The 22,900-nt window shown below is 43.0% G+C and overlaps 1 protein-coding gene across 2 annotated transcripts in view; it reads right to left on the bottom strand.

The window, feature by feature from the left end:
• Positions 1-12,035: 12,035 nt before the first annotated feature.
• SRGAP1 (SLIT-ROBO Rho GTPase activating protein 1) overlaps positions 12,036-22,900 on the bottom strand; it is a gene marked incomplete at both ends in the record, with an annotated part of 143,452 nt that continues 132,587 nt past the window's right edge. For both annotated transcript variants that reach the window (XM_080635006.1, XM_080635007.1), the window contains 5 exons: positions 12,036-12,413; positions 14,185-14,530; positions 14,657-14,791; positions 15,379-15,559; positions 22,233-22,312. In XM_080635006.1, coding sequence (XP_080491132.1) covers positions 12,036-12,413; positions 14,185-14,530; positions 14,657-14,791; positions 15,379-15,559; positions 22,233-22,312 — 1,120 coding nt within the window. The remainder of the gene's footprint in view (positions 12,414-14,184; positions 14,531-14,656; positions 14,792-15,378; positions 15,560-22,232; positions 22,313-22,900) is intronic.

The following is a 22,900-nucleotide window of genomic DNA, read 5'->3' as shown; positions in this document are numbered from 1 at the left end:
CCTGCTCTCTGCTACAATCTCCTCAGTCCACTTTTGTTTGGGTTAATGCAAGTTTGCGGTCACAGGGTGATTACAAATAAATGAAGTACAAAAGACTTCATAGGATCTTTATTTGCATATTTGTTCAGGCATAAACTGCAATGTGAATCCAGCTGGGTCCCCGATCGGGTGACGCCAGTGAATGAAGATTTGTAAACTGCATTATTGTTCTGCAGGTATATTATTGTGCATGATTTTGGCAAGTGACCTCAAGAAATCTTGTACCACAGTGATTGCATTTTCTAGCTTATCAGTCTTCCTGATGATAAAAGATAACTGCCTTTTGAAATTGTGAATAACTGGTGTTGCACTGGTATTGATTTGAAGACTTATGTCCAGACTCATCAGTGCTCCTTTCCAAATGAAAGACACAATATCTGTCACTGTATTTTGAGACAGGTGGATTTAATTGTGTTCATCTGCCAAAAGACTTTAAATCTCATCAAGATGAAGGATACTGTTTGAAGTCATGCTAATAACTTCTTACAGCGGAGGCTGCTTACAGGATTAGAGGGTGCGCAAGCCTCCAAGTGAGTAAATTTGGGGTTTATGAGCACTGAGGGAACACTTCAGTTATGTTAAACTAACTCAGACACAGTCGCAACCTTCATCTTTTGGGAAAGTGTTTATTTACAGGGACAGCATTGCTTCAGAAAGTTGTTCTCTTGCTAGAAGAACGGTTTATGAAATTGCTGCAAATATTTTAATAGGAAACTCTGATGAGTGAACATTTGCCCTAGAAATTTTTCTAAGATGTTCAACAAACTATTACAGTTGTAGATGAGTGGAGTCATCTAATACTCCTCTGATACATATATCACTGCTTCTTTACGTGTTGAGGAGTGTTGATGAGATGTTGCTGCAGGCTGAAAAGAACTATCAAAAGAAACTGGTATTGTGACCCAATCTTTTTCCTTCTGTGAAGAACATCAAGCAGCAGATGTCAGGTTCTTGATGCTCTGCCATGAATGTACTGCACAATGCTGCTTGCTAAAATGTAAAGAAAGTTCACATGAAGGTAACTGGGCTGCTCATGAACTCGTTTTGATGGTGGGAAACATCAAAGAGTTCAGCTTGTGACATGGAGGCTTTCAGCCTTCCTAAATGTTAAATAAATGTATATCCATAAACCACTCAAGGAGTGTTATCTCTATTTGATGGGTCTTCTGCCTGAGGAAAGATGTTAGGAAACTTTGGCAAAGCCTTGCGAGTCCTGTCCTCCAGGTTTGGGATAGGGCTGTGAGACCGGTTTGTGTATGTGTGTGTTCATGTGCGTGTGTAATGGAGAAACTGAGAACTATCGATCTTATCCTTGCAGAGATCTGAAAGTAATTGCACAATAAATGGGAGAAGTGAAATATGATGTTTCAGAAATTTAATCAAGTAGCTTCTTATATATATATACACATATATATGGGCATTATTTCTCTCTAAGAAGAACTCCAAGGTCTCACAAAGGGACATTTAATGTTAACAGATACATTTAAAAGAAAGTAGTGTCAATACGGTAATGTTTGTGAAAAGTCAGTGGCTGCAGGACATTTACAAACCATAAATGATTAAGAGCTGGAGTTTAAAAGACCACAGGTTTTCATCCCTTCTCGTGGTGTTTGCAAACTGAAGTAACTAGGTAGGAAGGAGCTTTAGGCTGAGTCTCTTGAGTTTGGGGTAAGACTTGCCACTAATAAGACTGTTATGAAAACCTCAATTTATATGACTCATGTTTCACTGGATGAATTCTCCTCGGGGTCCTGATGAACAGAGGGCAGCATGTGCTGCTGGAGGAAGGGAGATCAGTTGTGTTTCAGTGTCCTCAGATCACTGAGCTGAACTCCCTAAATAAAACATGCAGCTGCTAATTTTTCATGTCTCTCTCAGATAGAAGCTCTCAGTCTGACGGCTTTTACTCTGCACTCTTTAATGTTACTATTTTAATAGCAATATTTGCCCACTAGCACCCTGGCTTGGAGCTTGGAGTTTCCCTCTGTGCCTCAGGGGCTTTCTCTGCATAAGGGAGCCAAGACCCCAAAGCTGTTTGCCAGAAGTGACCTGTGATGTTCCTGGAAGTTGTTGTCCCATCAGGATGCTGCTTTGTGAAACCCAGGATATTTCCTGAAGATCTACTTCTTAGCAATATTTCATTCTAGAAAGAGCAAAAAAAAAAAAAATTCATGTATTTTGGTTATATTATAGCAGAATGGTTTTAGATAAGATGTTGCAATAAAAATAAATAATTCTATGAGGATGAAAAAATGCAGCAAAGCATTTCAATAAAAGTATTTCAAAAAATCACTTAGGAACAATTTACAGAGATTCTTTTGTCCATTTTTATTATGGAAAATATATTTAAGCTTGTAGAATTTGCTGTGAAAGGGAAAATCCTGTTACAAGCCAGCTTTGTTTTCTCTCTCTGTGCTGCTTCATTTTGTTTTATGTCTTGTATTAACGAGATGTTGTTCAGCTGTGCAAGAAATTATGTTTTCTCAGTTTGTGTCTGACCTTTTGATTGCTTAAACTTATTTGCTATATGATATCTTTACAGTCCAGCCTTCTGTAATTTATAACTTATGTATACTTCATAAAGATGTAATGTCCAGTTAATATCTAATATATAGAATGACAGATGCAGCTGACTCTAGTTCTTGAGTCTCTTAAAGGACTGCGGGACTGACTGACTTCGTATTTAAGTATAAAAAAGAGGGTGTCACTTGAGAAATAAGAAGTCAAATTTAAACAGAAGCTACACAAGGGCTGTTTGACAGTTTGGTTTAGGCATTTCGGAGGGTTTTTCCCTTATAAGAATCCAAATGGTGTATTTTGGAACTCAAGCCAATAGAGTACATCCTATGTTTTTAGATAGGTTAACTCGCTGGTGGCTGGGCTCTTGCTTGAGGGCTGCGGGCCAAACGCCAGCTTTCCCACCATGAAAAGTGCGTTCAGCTCTCCTTAAGAGTTAAACCTTACAGAAAACCTGTACAAATTGTGAGTGACTGTTACGAATTGAGCCATGGATTTTTAATATTTGTGTACTCTGAGGTACAAAGTAGAACTTGCAATAAATTGCTTTATATTTCATACTCTGAGGAGCGCATACAATGATACAGAACGGGAGCTGAAGTTTCCAAAGGGCTCTCTGCTTTGGATTAGACAGTTTTACAAATAATCATCCTGGAGACAGGTTTGTACCAAATCTCTGTGTGAGAGAATAATGTGGTGGTGCCTTTCATTGTGGGTCCGTACCTGATGTCTTGCCTTCTGCCTGGTCAAGACCTCTTGCATGGTCTTGGTGGCCCACTGCAGTGTGAGCTGTCGCTCCTGCCTTCAACAGCAAGGTAATAACCACACATAACATAAACACACTTGTGTTGGGTAGGAAGCTTGATAGGAGTTGAAGCATCACTTTCCACCTGAATTACAGTGATTTCATTTCATCTTTCCCTTACTGATCTTCTGGGTGTTGAGACATCAGGGAAAACAGCGCTTGAAGTGTCCTGCAACTTCTGCAGCTTGTGCTGCTTCCTTCCCTCAGTCCTGGCAGAGATGAGGCCCTGCTGCTTCCTGGCATATTGGATTCAAAAAAATAAATTGGACCTGGTTCATACCTCTTTGGTTTCATCTTTTGCCAAAAAAATGGAAACCTCTGTATAAATGGGTGCATTGCCCCAGACAAACCCAGCGGCTTTCGTCAGAGATTTTGTTTAACCTTTCATAGGAACTGGAATAGTTCCATTGGAAGGAAATGCTGAGAGGTCAGCAGTAAACTAGAAATGTGGTCACAAAACTCGTCAGGGCTCCTGCAGCATCAGATGCCACAGCAGAAACAGCAAGTGGGAGCCTGCGGCTTGCGCAAGAACTGCCTGCTGGAAGTGACGGCTGCCGCGGAAAGCTGGACCAGGCATTGCCCAGTGCTGTGGCATTTGGACAGTTTGCCTTTCGTTTTACCCCCAGGTGATGGGTGAGGCTGGTGGCAGGCAAGAGGGAGGGCACGGATGGGCATCCAGACATGACTCTGCCGAGGTGCCATTCTACACATAGTGGCTTTCTGATATTGGTGTCCCAAGTGCCTGTGTCTCTTGGAAAGTGAAAGATTTTGGCTACAAGCTTACTGTTTTGGGCTACCACGTTAGAAAGCAGCTTCCCCCCACCCTTGCCATACCCCTTGCTGTCCTTTGATTTTCCTTGAGAAGAGGTGTGGAAATTAAGCAGGTAAAATCCTAAAGCTCAGAGGAATAAACCAGTATATACAAAGGGATGACTTTCTCAGTCTTTGGTTTTACCAGCTGAAAGGAATGTTTCTTGGTCTCAGTGCATCTTTCATGCAGATACGTTTTGGTTCTTTTAATTTCTGAATTGATATTTGTACTCATTGAAGTACTTCATTTCTTTTGTGCAGATAACTGGACCTTATCCTGTGAGTTACAGCTTATATTGACCTCTCCCTCTCTCTTAACATTTTCTCTGAGGAGAAGCAGAGCTGCTAAAAATAGTAGGGCAGGCAGCAGCAGCAATGCTGTAACTTGCCCAAAGTGGTGAACGCTCCATTCCTGGCAGTGTTCAAGTCAGGTTGGACATGATCTAGTGCGAGGTGTCCCTGCCCATGGCAGGGGGGTTGGAACTTGATGATCTTAAGGTCTTTTCCAACCCAAACCATTCTATCATTCTATGATTCTATGATTCTATGACCGAGGTAGCGCTGCCATCAGGCTCAGCTGGCATCTGGCGCTGCTATGGAATGTGAGGCCTGAGCAGGACTCTTTATTTTTTCATTAAAAAAAAAAAAAAAAGATATATTGGAAAAAAAGTGATATTATCTGCAGGAATAGTGTTCCCATCAATTCTGTTTAACTAAGAATGAAAACTACAGTAAGCATAACTGAATTATTCTATGGCTAGTATGGCTAATAGAGCTGTGGCAAAACCGAGTTTACTTTACAGTAATAATAAATGTACCTGATACTGGAGATGGAACTTAATGCACACAAAAAATTGCATTTAAATACCTGAGCCTGCTGGTATGCCTCTAAAGTAAGAAAAAGTAAACCCAGCGAAACAGCAAACACCAAAACTGATGACTTGTAAACAGAAAATCAAGTTAATTCCATAGAGGTCAAACCAGAGACCCAATATTACAGTGCAGGTACAGAAGAAGCATAGGTTTCTAAACCTTGTAAATTAGCTGCTGCTTCACTGCACATATGCATTTTCATGTGCATACCTCATGGATGTACACAGATACAAATGGCATTTAGGCCTACATTACTTAAGAAATTATATAATTCCTGAACTACTACTGTTTGACAAAGTAAATGTTTCTCCCTTCCTGGCAGTGTTCAAGGCCACGTTGGATGGGGCTTTGAGCAACCTAGTCTAGCAGAAGGTGTCCCTGCCTGTGGAACTAGTTGATGTTTAAGGTCCCTGCCAACCCAAACCGTTCTGAGATTCTATGATAAAACAAGCCTTGTGGTGTGTATGGCAAGTCAAAAAAGTCTCGACACTAAGTCTGAAATTAAGTTTTGATGTGTTCTTGCAGGAGTGTTCAGGGAAAAATAAAGATCTGAGAAAACCATCCAAGTGAAATTCAGCTTAAACCTGTGAGTAGTGGCAGATGACCCTGTTGTGGTCGCCTTGGTGCTGGTTACCAGAGGTGCTGGTGTATTACCGTAATGGCAATTGATGAAAACATTGTAGGCAGGGAAAAACAATTAAAATGTGTTGCACTGTTTTATAGTTGTTTTGCAGTGCTCAGCAATTCTTACTCGAAGTTGTGAAGCATTTTAGGTGTTTTCCACCTTTAGCACACTTAAATTCACTACTCATGACCCAGGTAACAATCTCCATGTTAATGCTATTTCATTGCAATCAAAAAGCCCCTGCCAAAACCCCGACCATTTCAATGACTGTCTTACTCCCCGCCAGAGCAGCGCTGGGCTCAGCAGTTTTTCCCTCCTGGAGGGTAACATTCAAATAGACATAAATCACTGCTTTATGTTGTTTGGTCAGTGTTTATAGATGTCAGTGTACACTGCTGAAAATGCACATGGTGGATATGAAGGGAGAAATCAATGTGCTCCACGGAAATAAGAACAGACAGGGTTTGGTTTTGGTTTATCCACTCTGCTATACTGAATGCAGCTGCTATTGATTCAATCCCGCAAGTGTCTGACCTGCTTTGTGCAGCACGACTTGTCTGTGTTTTACAGATGAATTTGTTTCACCTTGTACTTTGTGCTCCTATTACATTACTGTGCTACCTGAAAAAACCCTCAACCAAATCAATGCCATTTGTTAACTACAAAAAGGAAACCCCAAACCTCCAACCCAAGGCTGCTCTCAGACGTCTGCGGTGACCAGTGTGGCTTGACCCTGCTGGGAGATGGCAGTGACACAACTCAGGATGCACCACCCCTGTGCAGACCTGGTCTCAAGCTCAGATGACTGCAGAGTTGGGCATGAAAATGGTATTTCTATATGTTTTTATTTGCAATCATTTGTATTGAGAAAGGTGAGAAGAAACCTGCTGACTGGTCCAATTCATCTGGACTGGTTTTATGTCATTTAATACTATTTAATCCCTCAGTCAGCATCAAATTCTGTGTGTTGCCTTCTAAGCCCCTGGGCCTGGTGGCTCTCGCTGTGTCTGTCACCTGAGAGAGGAGGTAAGGAAATACACTGCTCTTTTCTCCCTTCAGTGTGACTTAGTGCCACCACATGCGTTTTGTTCTCCCATCTGGCTGGGATGTCGCATCAGTTCTGTTTTCCAGGCTGTGGCACTGTGACAGAGAGAGAGAGTGGCTCCTCCGTATCGTAAGGATTCTGCTGCCATGGGCCCCCCTGCAAGAAAACTTGCTCACACTGGGTCTACTGGTGCCACCAGAGACCGGTGCTGTCTGCTGCATGATCTACAAATACCCTTGAGTAAAACAGAAAGCAAGGGAGTAGCTGCAATTACAGTGGCATGTCTAAACTAGTGAGTCACGAATGGTTTGGGTTAGAAGGGATCGTAAAGATCATCCAGTTCCAACCCCACTGCCATGGGCAGGGTTGCTTCACGTTAGACCAGGTTGCTCAAAGCCCCATCCAGCTTGGCCTTTTGAACACTGCCAAGGATGGTGCAGCCACAGCTTCTCTGGGCAACCTCTGCCAGTGTCTCACCACCTTCATAGTGAAGAATTTCTTCCTAATGTCTAATCTGTATCTCCCCTCAGTCAGTTTAAAGCCATTGCCCCTCATCCTATCACTACATGCCCTTGTAAAAAGTCCCTCTCCAGATTTCTTGTGGACTCTTTTAGGTTCTGGAAGGCTGATCTAAGGTCTCCCCTAAGCCTTCTCTTCTCCAGGCTGAACAAGCTTGGTTTGGGTTGTTTTTAACAGTAATCGAACTGGTTTAGCCAATTGGATTGTAAGATGCTGAACTGTTGATCTGTTTCGGGTTTCATATCATATATATATATGTATTTTTTTTCTCCCTTTGAAGACCAAGTTCATGAAAAAGCAATATTCCTACTTGCAGGAATGATATGTTCATTCTGTACCATCACTAGTTAATACTTAGGTCAGTCTCAGCTGTTCCCTATGTACCGGCACCATTCAGACTAACGCCAAGGCCTGTTCCATGGAGCAGCAATAACTGAGCCGAGAGGCTGTGGACCCTTCCAGGAGGGTAAGTCCCTGTGAGCCGCAGAGCAAGTATCAAACCATGCAGCTCTACCAAGGAGAGCTTAAACCTTGGGCTGATCCTCTGTGATTTCCTTACGTGGGCTGAGGAGGCGTTAGTGCAGGTCGGGGCAGTGCCGTGCTCCTGGAGCTGTGTGTGGCTTGAAGCGGTGGTTTTCAGTGGTGGCCTGGGAGCTGAACGCCCTGTGCCACTGCTGCTCATTTTCTGTTCAGTTGATGCGCTTTTCTCAGCAAAACAAGTCATCACCTCTTTGCTTTTCCGAGTGCCCGTGAACTCAGCCGTTCCCTAGTCACCTGCCAAAGCCTTTGGCTGTCTCCATGAGAACTGGACTTTTCTCCACTACAAAGCCTGGAAGCAAGCTAAGAAGTGAGCACAGCACAACAACACTGAAACTTAATGTTACACAACAGGAGGAGACCCCTGTTATTGTGTTTTCTTATTTATCTTAAAACAGATTAAAAGCCACCACAGAACCCTCTGTCCTCGCCAGTGTATGAGCTGACTGTGGAAACTGGGTTATGTGTCCTCCAGGCTGTGCAGAACCTTGAATGAGGAGTGACCTTTGCTGTCTCTTCCTGTGGGTCTTTGTCAGCTTTTGTGCAGTAGGGGACAAGAAGAAATACCCGAAGTAGGCCACTGGACACTGCCATACAAAAGCTGCCACCACAGGCTGATCGATGTGCCCACTGATGGACAGTTGTGTTGCAGCAGCTTCTCCGGGATGAAGAACAAAAGCCCTGCTCTGAGGTAGGGTAGCTGCTGTGCCTGCCCCACACTGACCCACCTGGCACTCATCCCCTTCTTCCTTCCGGGCAGATGGTGGTCCTCAACCACAGCCAGATGACCTTAACCCGGCCCCTAAGCAAGGACTAGAAATGTGTCTCCAAGTAGCTCTTCTCCCCCTAAACACATACAAGTTGGGCAATGTGGTGGGCTTGTCAGGGCAGCCGCAGTCCAAGCCCAGGAGACATCCTCGACAGTGTCTGATACACAGCTGGGTGTCTCTGGTGCAGTCATCAGCCCAACGCTCCCAGCCAGCTGTGGAGGTGTGTGCATTGCCATCAGTTCTGGGACATAAGCCCACTGAACATTACCTGTGGCACTCCCTCCCTCCCCAGTACGGTGGTACCCCTTCTGCTATGGGAAATGCCCCCATGTAGACTTCTTCATGCTTTTCACTTCGGGACCTTGTTTATAGTTTATAAAATGTGGAAGCAGGGGTGTTGTTTTCACCCTGTTATTCCCATGGGGAGCAGGAGGGTGGTAGTAGCCAACTGGGTGGCTGGGGAATCCCACAGCCAGTGTGAATGAGGTTGGCTGCCCTTGATGGGTGCTCAGGCAGAGCTGCATGAGGTTGGTGGCTCTTTTGGGATGGTCTTCAGGTATGGAGGGGCTTGAGTGAGCTTATGGGGATAGTGCTCTTTTAAGTTAGGTAGGAGTCTGTCTGGGAACGAGCATTCTTCAGGCTGAGTCACTGATGGGACCGGATGCAGGGTGGGGTGTGGGTAGCTGGGGATTGCCAATAGTGTTCCCTTTATGTGGAAGGTAGACTGGCAATCTGGGTTGTAATGTTGGAATACATGGCGATTTACCCAGCAAAACCATGCGCAAAGACAGAACTATCTTCTTTATTATAAAGATACACTATGAGGAACAAACCTGAATGTATACTGAAGCTTGTAATGGTACATGCCAAAAATGTACAGTACTATACATAAAAGTGCATTGTCACAACAGATTAACAGTACATTTCTCTTCCAGAACCGTGAAAATTCCATGTTTTTATTTGTTCTTCGAGAGTGGAAGGAATGCAATGGGAATGCAGCCATACACAAACAGGGAAGGATGCAATGGAAATGCAACAGTACAAGAGCAAGGCTAAAGCTCCTCTAAAATTTAAAGGCACTTTCACATGTACATACTACAGATGTACATTGACACAATTAGGTAACAGTCAACAAGCAGGAAGCTACCAGTACTGCAATTTATCAAACTTGACAGTAAAGGACAATACTGATTGGATTAGGTGTGCAGGAGTTACCCTTTAGTACGTCTGTAGTTGTAGCAGTCTTTCCTGTTACATATCCACTTACTATACTTTTAAGTATCTATAATAACCATCAAACTACACATTTAACTGTGTGAATGCACTAAGTGGATGCATTCACTAAATGCACTGTTTCTAATATTTTCTTTTGCTAAACAATTTCTAATATAAGCATTATGGAGTCCAGTACAGTTATTTAAACATACAAAATTCCCTATGCCATTTAAAGATACAGGTATCCATCTCAATTATGCTGGGTGTGTCAATTGAAAAACGCATGAGACTAAAACTGCATGTCAATGAAAGCTGAAATTCCAGTTTGTTCCACTGAGTCTAGTACATTGGGGAACTACTTCAAAACAGCTCTGGTCCAGACCAAGTGAACAGACCCTATAGCCCAGCATTGCGCTAGCCTAGCTTAGGCTCTTGCCCTAGTGTTAAGACCAGGCAGCCAAGGTGAGAAGACCAGAGGTTCACTGACCACTGCTGCATAGTCGCCGTGGTGGACTAAGACTTTGCCTCTAACCTACATGTGCATGAAGTCTGTGGCTGGTTTGAGAAGGGTTTGCAAATACTAGGAGCAGTTTGGGCCTCTGAAGCGGTTTGTGGGGTACTTCTCACACTTGGGGCGTCGTATTACCTATCTACAGGATGTAAACCAGAGCAGGAACAAGTTCCTCCTAAGTAACAACAGGAAATTACTCCTGTCACCTCAGTAATTAATTATGCCCATCAAATTTTATCACTACTCTTCTCCCAAACTCAACTGTTACGTACAGCTTTCAACAACAAGCCTTCAAGCTTTGCAACCATGAGATCTTAAAGAATACATGGGAAGACAAGTCTTACTTAAAGCCAGTTGTATTCCTATATGTGGACCACAATGGAACTTTTTTCCCCCATCTTCTTCAATGAAACTTACTTTATGAATTGGATGTTGGAAAATATATTATGGCTTACTGTCGCAATGTGCAAAACAGCTGTACATTTAGTCCACGCCTAACAAAGTCTAACAACAGAGTGCTAAGCAAAGTTGACAGCCGTCACTCACACAGATGGAAGGAAGGTACTGATTTCTGTCACTGAAAAAGAAAGGGGAAGGGGGGAAGTGGTTATGGAAACTTTAGTCAGCTTGAATCAGCTGCCTGTCCTGTGAGTGACCCTGCACTGCTGCAGGAGGAGGCCCCTCTTCAGAGAGTTCCCGTCTTGCTGCCGTCAGCATAACAGGGACATGCGCAGTGTTTGCGCTGGGCAAGGCAGCCAGTGTGGAGCTGGGTCAGCTCCAAACTCTGACTATTACCATTCAAATACTGTCTTTAATTGGACACTGAGCAATAAAGTCAACAGGAGACTCTGCCAAACTACCGTGCAGTTGATTGTTCCAATCACCTATCAGCCTGCACAATGGATCACCAGGTTCACATACTTCCCAGAGCCTGGCTTGCTCAACTATGGACTTTAAATGAATTCAGCTCTTGTGGAAAATGCAGTATCAGGGAATGAAGGTCTAGCTTTATGGGAAAGGTACACTATTACACAGGGCAGCAAAAGTAGTTTCTAGATGCAATCCTGGAGAAGTGTTTTAGCTGTGACCTGGTATGCTGCTTTTTACCAGTGAGGGCAATGTGATCTCCACATCATCTAGCACTTGTCTTTCGTGAGACCACCAACAAGACAGCTAAACTTGGTGCCAATTATACGAGTTGTGAGGGTTTGGCGGTGGGTTTGTTGGGTTTTTTTGCTGTGTCTTAAATAAGAAACGTGGCCTGAGATGACTTAGACATTCCACACAGACACTTAATCCTCACATGCTAGATTTCAGCTCTTACTAACCTGCTTGAGATTTGGTTTGGTGACCCGGAAGTGAGAGGTCCCACCTTCCCTGCCCACCCCCCCCCCCGGCCCCTAGTTTTGTGCAGGATCTGTTATTATATATCTATAGTAAGACTGTGAAGTATGGTACAATGTGGCAAGCTGTTTGTGATCCGTGTTGATTTTATTACAAATGGTGCAGCATCAAGTTTTCAAGTAAGTTTATGTTTGTTTTTTAAAATGATGCACAATTGTCCAGTTTTTCTTTTAATTGAAACCATACAAAATAAAAATGCCCATGTTAATGTAGCTAGTTTTCGACAATACATTCAAAAACACTGAAAAACAAAGCCTCTCCAGTTACAAACATGAACAAATGATGTTACGGAGCCCTGACTTCTATTGTTACTCCATCCCTTTCCCTAGCATATCCCAGCCAGGCACTGTGGGTGGCTGAGCTGTCTACATTGTGCAAGATTTGTCAGCTGGACCCTGGGAAGAAGGGGAAGGCCCTATGCTAGGATTTGTTTTTGGAAGAACAATAGGTTTTGGCCTAAGAGCAGGAGGTTTCAGCTGTACTCCCATTCTAGGGGCCACCATGGGCTTGAAAGTACTCATGGTGTCACTGGAAGAACTAGTGCTACGGCGGATCTGAGGCTCAGAGCTCCTCAGAACGACACTGTGGAGAGGGCTGAGCGACTCCGTGGAGGTGGCAGGGGTAGGGCTGTTCTTCACTTGTTCCAAGGTGTCCAACACAACATCAGGGGCGTGCTTGGCTGAGCTTTGCCGCTCCAGCTCACGGAGCTCGTTCAGTGCTGTATTCATTGTCTCTTCAATGTCCTGGGTCAGAGCACAGAGAGCAGCAGGTCATTCAAAATACTACTGAATGAAAAGCATCAGAGGAGCAAAAGGAGGGGGCGAAAAATGCATGAATTAAATTGCCAACCATCCTCTCTTTAATGAGTCTTATAGTGCTAAAACCAGTTTCCACCACATTTATTTGGAAGACGCTATGATTGTCAAGATGGCAGCTTTGGCTGGACATTACAAACATTTAATCTGTTTACATGAGAGAATCAAAAAATCAATTAAACCAAAACTTTAGGCCATTTTACGAACTGACTCTCAAGACAATGGGCATTCGCTTAGCAGTCTTTTTAACTGTGCAGATTTCTGGCATCTCCTGTGTATTGGCAGCGGCAGGGATTTTAGTCTATTTGGTCACTCTTCACTAACTGCTTCCATTGTCTAGTGCCTCAGGTGTTCAGGATCTGTACTCCCTCAAATGGATTCTAAAACCTGTTTTTGTAAGGAACTAAAGCTTGTGTGTCTATCAGCTCTTCTCTCCTCTTGTGTCTCTGAGTTAAATCTTAAGCAGAAAAAAATGCAAGATATTGTCCAGTGAGCTTACATAAGAAATAATTTTTTTCATCAGGATTTCTGGCACAAATGCTAAAAGAATGCACCAAGACACTAATTTACTACTTTTCAGTGGTACTGAGATACAGCTAAGCTTAAAATACTTGGTGTTTCCTGCTTGCTCACAGTGACTTTCACAGTTTTCTTTCTAACTGCCGAATGATCACAAGTCCAGGTGCATAAAAAAGTCAACAGCTTAAGCCAAACAGCACTCTATGTGGTTCTAAGAAAGTGAATAAATAACAGTAAAATATAACAGTAACAACATTTACACTTTCTAACTGTAATACATGGTTCATCTTTCTGACTCAAGCATGACAGTCCCTTCTATCCCTTGCTGGAAGCAGAGTTTGAAGGCAAGCATTACCAGTACATTAAATTTTAAAACACGAGTGCCAGTGTTATTGTAAAATACTTCTGCAATCATATCGTACCCTCAGGGTGCCCCTAGTAATCAAGTTATCCTACCTAGACAAAATGAGAGCAGTTATCTATTTGCTCAAGAGCTGTTACCAGCTCTGTACAGCAGAACAATTAGATGTTTGGGGTGCTCCCTGTTCCATCCTCCTCACCTCTTCACTGCCAGGAATGAGACGGGGGAGTGTTCACATGGGGATAAGATGGCCCATGATTTACGCAGGTGCAATGTCTCGCACATTATGTTCTTAGGCACAACCACAAGTATCAAATCAACATATAACATGAACTACATAAGAACTGTACAAAAATTACCTCAAATTCACAACACCCTGGAGAGTAAATCTATGCTCTGAATGGCAATGGTTGCTGCTAGTCAGTCAGAGCACTTTTCTACATACCGTAATACTGTGAAATAATTGAACACTAATTACATGCAAGTTAGAATAGGCCAGCCTTCATCAGAGCACAGTGATTTACACAGCTGTTGTAATCATACACTATCCTACTGCTCCGCGTGGCAGAGGCAATTTCATCACACTGTAACGGGAAATAATTTCTTTTTATTGCTTCTTCAATGTCTACTCCCCCTTGTGCTTCTTCTATCCAGGATCCCTTAGTGCACCTTTTTTCACACACACTCTGTTTAGAAAGCTAAGCAGGATATTCTCCCGCACACCCACCCCTATCAGCATATATGCTCAGTGCTATGATATTCACCAAGGCTTATTCCACAGAAAATCAGAGAGTGACATGAAATAAAGGAAACACAAACCTGAGCTATTGACTCTGGGTCCAGTGGTTTATGGTCATTGAAACCCGTGTACTGACCGGATGACGTAGACCTTCTAATCGGAGGGCTATCAATCTTCTTTAGAGAATCATGCCTACTGATGTTGGTGAGACTGCCATGGCCAGGCCTGCGCCGCCTCTCAGGGCTGTCGGCATTGAGGTTGCGATTTTGAAGGAGAGCTCTGGGACTGCAGTGAGTTGCCAGGTTGGGAGAACCTAGATCCACAGACGAGTTGGAGAGAGGGTGAGGAGGGTGTACGGGGCAGTGACCATCACTGCTCCTGCCAGGGCGTCTTAGAGGAGGTGGAGGTTCTGATCTCTTTCGTTGCCTGCACCAATGAAGAAGTGGTTATAGGCCAAGTCACAGTGACCCATCATCAACACGTGGAGAAGTGATTGCTGTGTTACCTTAGCTGTGAGCAGCACTACTGAAAACATGTTCTGCTCAAGCTTACCTTCCTAAATACACATCGGAGTGACGGTCAGTGGGAGAATTCATGTCCTTTGATGATGACTTATCCTCAGTTATGGGTCCGCTGCTGGCCTCACTGTCTGCTTTCTGACTCAGTGTATCTGAGAAAGTATCATCCCTGAACAGAACACACATGGTGAGATGAGAAGTCAGTGAGTTAAGTGTGACAGAGAGTACCTTGGCACTCCCAGATATTTACCCCCTTATGCTTAGGAAACCAGGCATATTTTAACGCACTACAGCCCCTCCATGTCTCCAAAAATCCCTTATAATCCTTCTGTTTACTGAGCTCTTTACATTTTATGTGTAACCTTCCTGTAGGGAAGAACTCTGTCATCCTTGGCAAAGTACATGCTTAATACTGTAAAACAAGAGTTGAAGGCTGCATTTCTCCAGCTCTTGCTATTCTGAAGTTAAATGTCAGCAATTGCTGCAAAGAGATAGTAAAGTTAAAATAGGTGCAGTAATATCTGCCCCTTAATGTACTGGGAATATACCTATAAACAAGGTAGCTTAGCCTAGCAGTACCTTTTGATTAAGAGCTGTCAATTCAGGGCAATAAAGACAAAGGCATCCTGCACAGAAGGCAAATGCATAATCTATCTGAGACTTCAAACCACTGTCCCATTGGGAAACCAGTTTGTTAATTGCTTTGGTATGTTTTTACACCCCACTAAGAATCTAGTCACACCAGCCACTGCTTACATATCCTGCACCACTATGTACTGGTGAGGGACAAGGCCATCAATTCCGTTGTGCCTTCCTTCCCACCAGTCTTCAGATGCTCGGTGATAGAGCAGAAGGGAAGCTCCTTTCTTGAAAGAGAGTTCTCGTGCAGATCTTCCAACGTAGTCAAACTTTGCTATAGCTTCTATGGGCTCACACTCTGGGTACAGAGAGAAGAAGAATAGGTATCAGATTCCACACTGGCTTATCTGCTCCTTTTGGTTTCATAAACTCCATTTATTGCATTTTCTCAGTGCTCACTGTTATTGATCAGAGATCAGCTGAGCTAAGGCAGACTTCAGGCAGTAGTTATAATATGTCCTTTACAAAGAAACATAATCAATCTGTGCCTCAAGTATAAAGCATCTGGGTTGCCTCACAAGCTGCAGAAAACATAACAGCATACTCAAACATTACAATAGCTGCTGCTGGGACAGAGGCCTCTGCCTCCTGCTGCAAGGGCTCTTTCATGGCTGGGGAGTGGGACAGAGGCCAAAAATCAGATGAACAAACACAGATAAATAATCGGAGATCCGAGGAACCAGTCTGATAAAGTAAAAGTAAACTGGAGCATCTTTAATATCTGCAGTGGCAAAGGAAGGAAGATGGGATTTATCTGTGCATGAGTAGGGATACTTTGCTTAATTGGGTGATGACATTTCTGTGTTTTACATGACGAGCATGCAGACCTAGTGAAAACCTAGTGTTTTAGTCAACACTGAAGCCCAGTGCTTTAATCTGCTTCCTTAACACCCTTTTTCATTGAAGCAGACACCTAAGGACGAGTCCTCTGTAGGGGCAGTCCCTGCGCGGCCTGAAGCTGCCTGAGGCGGCTCTGTCTACTCTAGCATCCCAAGTTCCTCTGGCTTCTGCACTGGAGACTGGTATTTTCTGAAGTCAAACATTGGTTATAGCAGTCCTGGCTAATCTTCTGTCAGTATGCTGGTAAATCCAGCCTTACACTGGTGATGGACTCCGTCCTGTAACCTGTGCTTGGGTTGGAAACCTACTGATGTCAGTGAAGGGCCGCTGCTGAGGGTCTGCCTGCAGGCGTCTTCAGAGCTGTGCCTGGACACTGGCGAAACAGCTGTGATTCTAGCACCTCTAATTTCTTCTGCAGAAAACTAAAAGTACCTGAGCTCAAACTGTCATCACAGTCTCAAAACAAAAAGAAAAACCTGCAAAATACAGGTTTAAAAATCACACACTTTGCTGAATGCAATAACTCAAGAGTCCCCAAAATGACAAATTTCTTTACATAATTAGAGCAATATTTAGATGGAAATTAACATCTGGCCTAATGAATAGCATAGCAACTTTCTGTCTTGTACAAACTGAAATTGCTGATGTTGTAATTCCCCAAAGAACCAGGCCGGTAATGAAAGCCACTGTCCCCTTATGACAACATTTTGCACAGGAATGTCTTTTTAAAATTACTTTCATCCTGCAGCACAAAAACATAATGAAAGCACCTTTACTGAGGTTACAGTTTACAGCTTGTTTCTTTAATAACTTGCCCAGCCTGCAGAAGGCTGCCTTGTGGTTTGCTGCTTCTGCAGTCAGGCTAAGAGCTCCTGTCAGTGATGATCTGCAGGGTGTTTAGGAGTTAGAAACTTTCCAAAGATGGCAGGCAGTGGTATGGGGAATTCATTGTTACAAATGCAAAAGTAATGTACGCTGGCAGAAATTACTTTGATTATATAAGTGTCAATAAGAACCTAGCAATAGCAGTATTAATTCCTGAAAATGCATCCCTACAGCATGGCTTGTTGGCAGCATTCCCTGGTGGGTGAGTGGGACATGACAGACTTCTTGGTTTGATGTTTTTTAGGCAAAGAAAATGTAAAGATGGCATAGAAAGAAACATTCTGTAAAACTGGAATACATTTAATGCTGTTGTATATATACTAATATGCAATCTTGTGGTCATTTCTATATACTATGTCTATGGTCTATCTCTAACAGAAAGTACAGATGGGACAAAGCAGCTATAAGCATGGAAAGACGCTACTGTCAAATGAAGAGAAAGGAAACTAAACATGCCTGTTTATTTCACATTGTGTTTAAGAGGGCAGTATTATGTTGAATGGCAATAATACAACACTGACAAAAGAACACTGTTTCTATACATATCATGCATGTTGCTTGTGGAATTCATTATAAGAAGGTACTACTGGGATCAGGTAGGACTGAAAAGGAGCAGATGTTTGTGTGAACACGCTGTTCTCAGATTGCAGGTAAGTTACAGGTTATGGAAGAGTGGGTCAAGAATTCAGAAGCAAAAGCTCCCAGCTTTCAGAGAGCCACTCACTAACTGTAATACTTTAAAATTAAAGAAACCCCAGCTGAACAAAAAACCTTTACAGCAAGTAAGAAAATCCCAGCTTTCCTGTACATATTTTCTTTTGACATTCTCTGACGTTAACTGATAACAGTCAAGGGCACTGGATTTATTGATAAATCCCTATGTTGATTACCTGCGGGATTTCCCATTTCTCTGCTAATTTCAACAGACCATGTAGTATTCCACATTTGAGTATACAGGTCTTTCTATTTACAAATTGATGGACTGAACTAGAAATAGTTCTATCTTTCTCAGTGGAATTACACTAATCTAAGTCTGGTGCATGATGGGAATCTGTTTTTTGCATCCTTCCATCACCTGCAAGACTCACACACTTTCTCAGAGGTCTGCCCCACTGGAATCAGCTGTATGAATTGGTAATGTACGCATAATGGAAGTGACTTCTGAGACATGCTTGTTAGATTGCCTGGGTAAGAAATCCCAGCTCCTCAGGGAGAAGTGCCCAGTAGATCTCACACAGTTTTCTTAATAGAGGAAAAAGTAAGTGCAGGCCGGCTTTACTGTTTTGAAAGGGGCATTTTCTTTGCTTGAATGTTGCTTCTACATGGACAGAGCAAACAGTACTGAGACTGTACTTAAACAGTAATTCACCTTGTTAAAAATCAAGCTTCAATAGTTAAAACCAAAGTACCGTGACAGTTACTTCTAGAAATAAATGCATTTTTAAAAGTTAAGCCATTTAATAATCAAGATTTACTGAATGACAAGCATTTCCAAAATAGGTGACGAAAGCTAAATTTGGGATCTGTAACTAAAATCTGCGTGGTACTGAATGTCTAATGGTAAAATTGACAGCTCGGAGGGCAATGCAATTGCACCGCTCTGTCCACACTGAGGAGCATTTGCCTGCAACAGCAAAAAGCATTTGATGACATCCAGTATCTCACCAGCTATCACCTTCAGTGACTCAAGTGATCCTATGGAAGTGAAAAATTAGGACAAACTGAAGTACTGTGGGAAAAGCTTCGCTGCTTGGAAGAGCAGAAAGGGCAGAAGAAACACAAGTGCTAATTTTCATTTTGGGATTGGAGTGCCAGATGTAGCACGAACCTGCCTACAGGGGCAGTGGCCCTGAAGTGGCATTGTGCTGCCCTCCCTGCCTCAAGGCACAAGCAGCTAAGGAAGAGAGAGGAAACCATCCCCTGCACTTCTTGGGCGGAGGTGAAGGCGCTGGGTTGCTCTGCCCTTGTTCAGATGTACCCTGGCTGTTGGGAACAGAGTATATCCTGGGAAGACACCATTTCCCAATGACTTTATTCCCCTTCTGCACCCCATCAGGGAACAGTGGCTTTGCAATTTCCAACTCCTGTCTCTAGGACAGTGGTTCTCTGGCTGGGGAACAACAAAAGCAAAGAAACGTTGCAAGCTGTTGACAGAACAGATTTTGGTAAAATACTGATCACAGCATGCACAACTGCAAAGTGGGAAAATTACCGTGTGCTGGGGACAAAACAACAGCTCACAGTCTTATGTGTCCCTGTAATTTTTGTTTCCAGAAGAACTTCCATCTCAATTTTCACCCTATGTTTATCAGATACCTATGAACAGTGTGGTATTAATTATATGTATGTTTTCCCAGGAGAGACCCATCTGTTGAACTTCCTCAGGAAATTCCCTTTTACTTCCTTTGAAAACAAACCTAGCCACCCTTTTCCATGTGCCTCCAACAAGAATAAAAAATCTCCAGCAAATCAAAGTTAAAGGAAATATGCTAAAAACTGCTTCAGCAAAACATGAACAATATCCTCTGAATCTTTACTATACAGGCACTTTCAGGTAAAGGCTCTTCTGCAGTAAAACAACAGATTTTTTTGTGCATCAGCTTCAGCACAAATGTTCTGAACTTCACATATTTAATTTCATTCCCAGATTTAGGAAAAAGAAGAAACTTCTGTGTTTTCCTTAATAGGGATAGTTTATGCACATTTAAAGAAGCCTGCAAACACTACAGTAAAATGTGTCTCCTTCTCCTTCCTTTTTCCCTTTCTAGTGATCAACAGAATTATAGAACACTTCTGTATATGATGCAGACTTGCTAATCTTTACCTTTGCAGCAGTATCTCCCCAGATTACAAATATTTTTGGGCTAATATTTCTCTCTAAACACAAACGTCTACTTTCTTTCTCAATGTATTAATTAAAAAGGTGCAATGGGGCAACCAGAATTAAATTCCAGACCAATCTCGTAAGCAAAACCCATGTCTTGAGCAGTTATATATCGTTTATCAGAACTTTGTCCTGCTGACAGCTATTCTCTTCAGGGTTTGTCTTCATCAGTAATACAGTCCTACCATAGGCAGCACCACAACAGGAATGTAAAACTGTTATTATAACAACACTGTGGTGAGATAGAGCCCATAGTCATTGAGGCACAGGTGATGCACTATGTGATGCCACAGTCCTGCTCCTCTGGATCCTGGTGGTGTTTTAATCTTTCCTAGGCATGAAGTAAGTGCTTTAGAGTGCTGCTGAAAAGCTGCACTTGTTTTCCATGCCCATTCGGGCCTTTGTCTCTCAGTTTGGTCACAGAACCCCAAAGTTGGCCTCAGCCGAACCAGTGTGGCAGCACACATCAGAGTGTGTCAGGATTTCACTACTTCACTTGTGCTCTAAATGAGAACCATAGAATGGTTTGTGTTGGAAGGGACCTTATAGCTCATCCAGTTCCAATCTCTCCGCCATGGGCAGGGACATCTTCCCCTAGATCAGATTGCTCAAAGCCCCGTACAACCTGGCCTTGAACACTGCCAGGGATGGAGCATTCATAACTTTCTTGGGCAACCCATTCCAGTGCCTCATCACCCTCACAGCAAAGAACTTCTTCCTTATATCTAACCTGAACTTCCCCTGTTTAAGTTTGAACCTATTACCTCTTGTCCTGTCACTATAGTCCCTGATGAAGACACTTCTTCAGCTTCCACTCTTGCTTCATACCTCCAACGGAAGAAGGAGCTCTTATAAAGTACAGCTATACTATCTTGGGAAAATAAAATGCAATTATGAGTTTGTTCACACCATTTAGCAGAGCTGTGCTGTAGAAAGATGGGGGGTTAGCTCTACAGAGCTGATCAAGAGGAACCATGTACAGCCTATCTTGTAAACCTGCTGGCATTCCCCACCGTGGGTGCAGGCATGGGTTTACACCCCAGGCAGAAGATTAACACTGACTTCTCTCCTATCCTCAGTTTCCACCGCCTTCTGTGATGCCTGCTCACCCAATTGTCCCTCCTCTCCAAACATCTGCAGTGATAGACTGTGCCTGCTCCTCCTCACCATGGCAAAGGGGAAGAGACAAGCAATCTGTCAGTGACAGCTTGTCTACGTGACAAAGCAGATGGGTTTAGCTAGAGTGGAACTATGTTTACATTGTTCTGTGTGCAATGGGACCAGTGTAGCCAGGTTTCCTAAAGATATACCTTCCTGTTCCCCTTCCCTGTGGCAATCATCCCAGCCCCTCACCAGTATCCCTTATGATGTACTTTAAAAAACATAAATCCCCTCTCTGCTGTAGCTCTTTTTCTCCCCTTCCTCCCTGTCTGTCTCTTCCTCTTCCTCCTTCCACACATCCTCTGAGACGGACAAAGGGAAGCTTAGCTAGGGTGCTAAGTGCATGTGTGCTGGTTGCTCTCTCTGGCTTGCCTGCTGGCCAGATACGCAGTGAGCTCATGATGCAGCTCTTCTCTACAGGAATGTTATTCTGAAGCTTCCACCTCTAAATGGCTACTAATTGTCAGGAAAATGGGAGCTACTTAATAATTGTGACACCTCTTTCCATCTGCAACACTTGCGTGAAACTGGGCAGAAGTTACTGGGAGGGCCACCTGAAGGATGGTCCAACTGAAATATATCACAGTCAGATACCCCTTTAGGAAATCTGGCTAAAAAGAATTAATATAACAGAAAGGAATATTTTTTTTTTTTTTTCCATGGATATCTACTGCAATCAGAACTGTCAAAGTATATGTGATTAATATTTATAGCAAATGACTACTGTTCAGAAGTTTTACTGTAGGGGGTCACACGTGTTTTTCAGTAGTTATAAATCCTTTTGATGGAACAGCTTTTAAATTCATATCAAAACAGAGCCCACTGAATGGCAAACATCCCTTAGCTGAAATACTTAAAGACACAGTTGATAAGTTTAGTTTTTGCAGACCAAAGGTAAAGGGTCTCTAAAAATGTAACATTATATCAGAAAATAATATGTGCTGACTGAAATAGTTTCTCTCTTGCCCTTCCTGTGACTGTGCAAATCAAGAGAGAACAAGGAAACAGCTGGTCAAACACAGATGAATCAGAGTGAAAAAGCACACAAACAGAGATTAGAGATTCTGGCTTTGCCACAGAACACCAGGACTGGAATCCTCTTCTTTCAAATAAGGCACAATGAGGAAAGGAGGAAGGTCTCCCGCATGAAACACCTGTAAAACTTACTCCCATCAAAGGCACAATAATGCGACAGACATACCATCTTCACTGGTGTGGGGCTCTGTACTAGCATCCTGGTCCACTTCCTCTAATGTACCATGTTCACTGTATGGGCTGTCACTGAAGGGAAACAAAAGGTTGACCAGAGAAACACATATATCAAAAATATGCCACCTGAAGAGATTATTTAAACTTATTCTTGCAATGTTATAAAGTTATGTGCAACATAATTCTCACGACATTCTATGAATACACAGTTACTAAATAAGCCTACACACTCTCTTTCAAACTACATCTTCAGTTATCAAGAAGCTTCCAGAACCTTTGAATCCTTTATAAAAAGTATGTGTGTGTTGCTAGGACAGTGTCCTGGTTTCAGCTGGGTTAGAGTTAATTTTCTTCTCGGTAGCTGGTGCAGTGCTGTGTTCTGGCTTGAGTGTGAGAATAATGTTGATAACACACCAATGTTTTAGCTGTTGCTGAGCAGTGATTACACACTGTCATGGCATTTTCTGACTCTTACCCCATCCCACCACTGAGCAGACTGGGGGTGAACAAGAAGCTGGGAGGGGACTCCCTTTGATCCTAACTGACCAAAGAGATACTCCATGCCATATAGTGTCATGCTCAGCATATAAACTGGGGGGAAAGCTGGCTGGAGGCTGCTGCTCAGAACTGGTTGGGCATTGGTCTGTGGGTAGTGAGCAA

This window comes from Psittacula echo, assembly GCF_963264785.1.
Source record: "Psittacula echo genome assembly, chromosome: 1".
NCBI lineage: Eukaryota > Metazoa > Chordata > Aves > Psittaciformes > Psittacidae > Psittacula > Psittacula echo.
The sequence above is the reverse complement of the archived record's forward strand: the minus strand, read 5'-3'. Positions and strand labels throughout refer to the sequence as shown.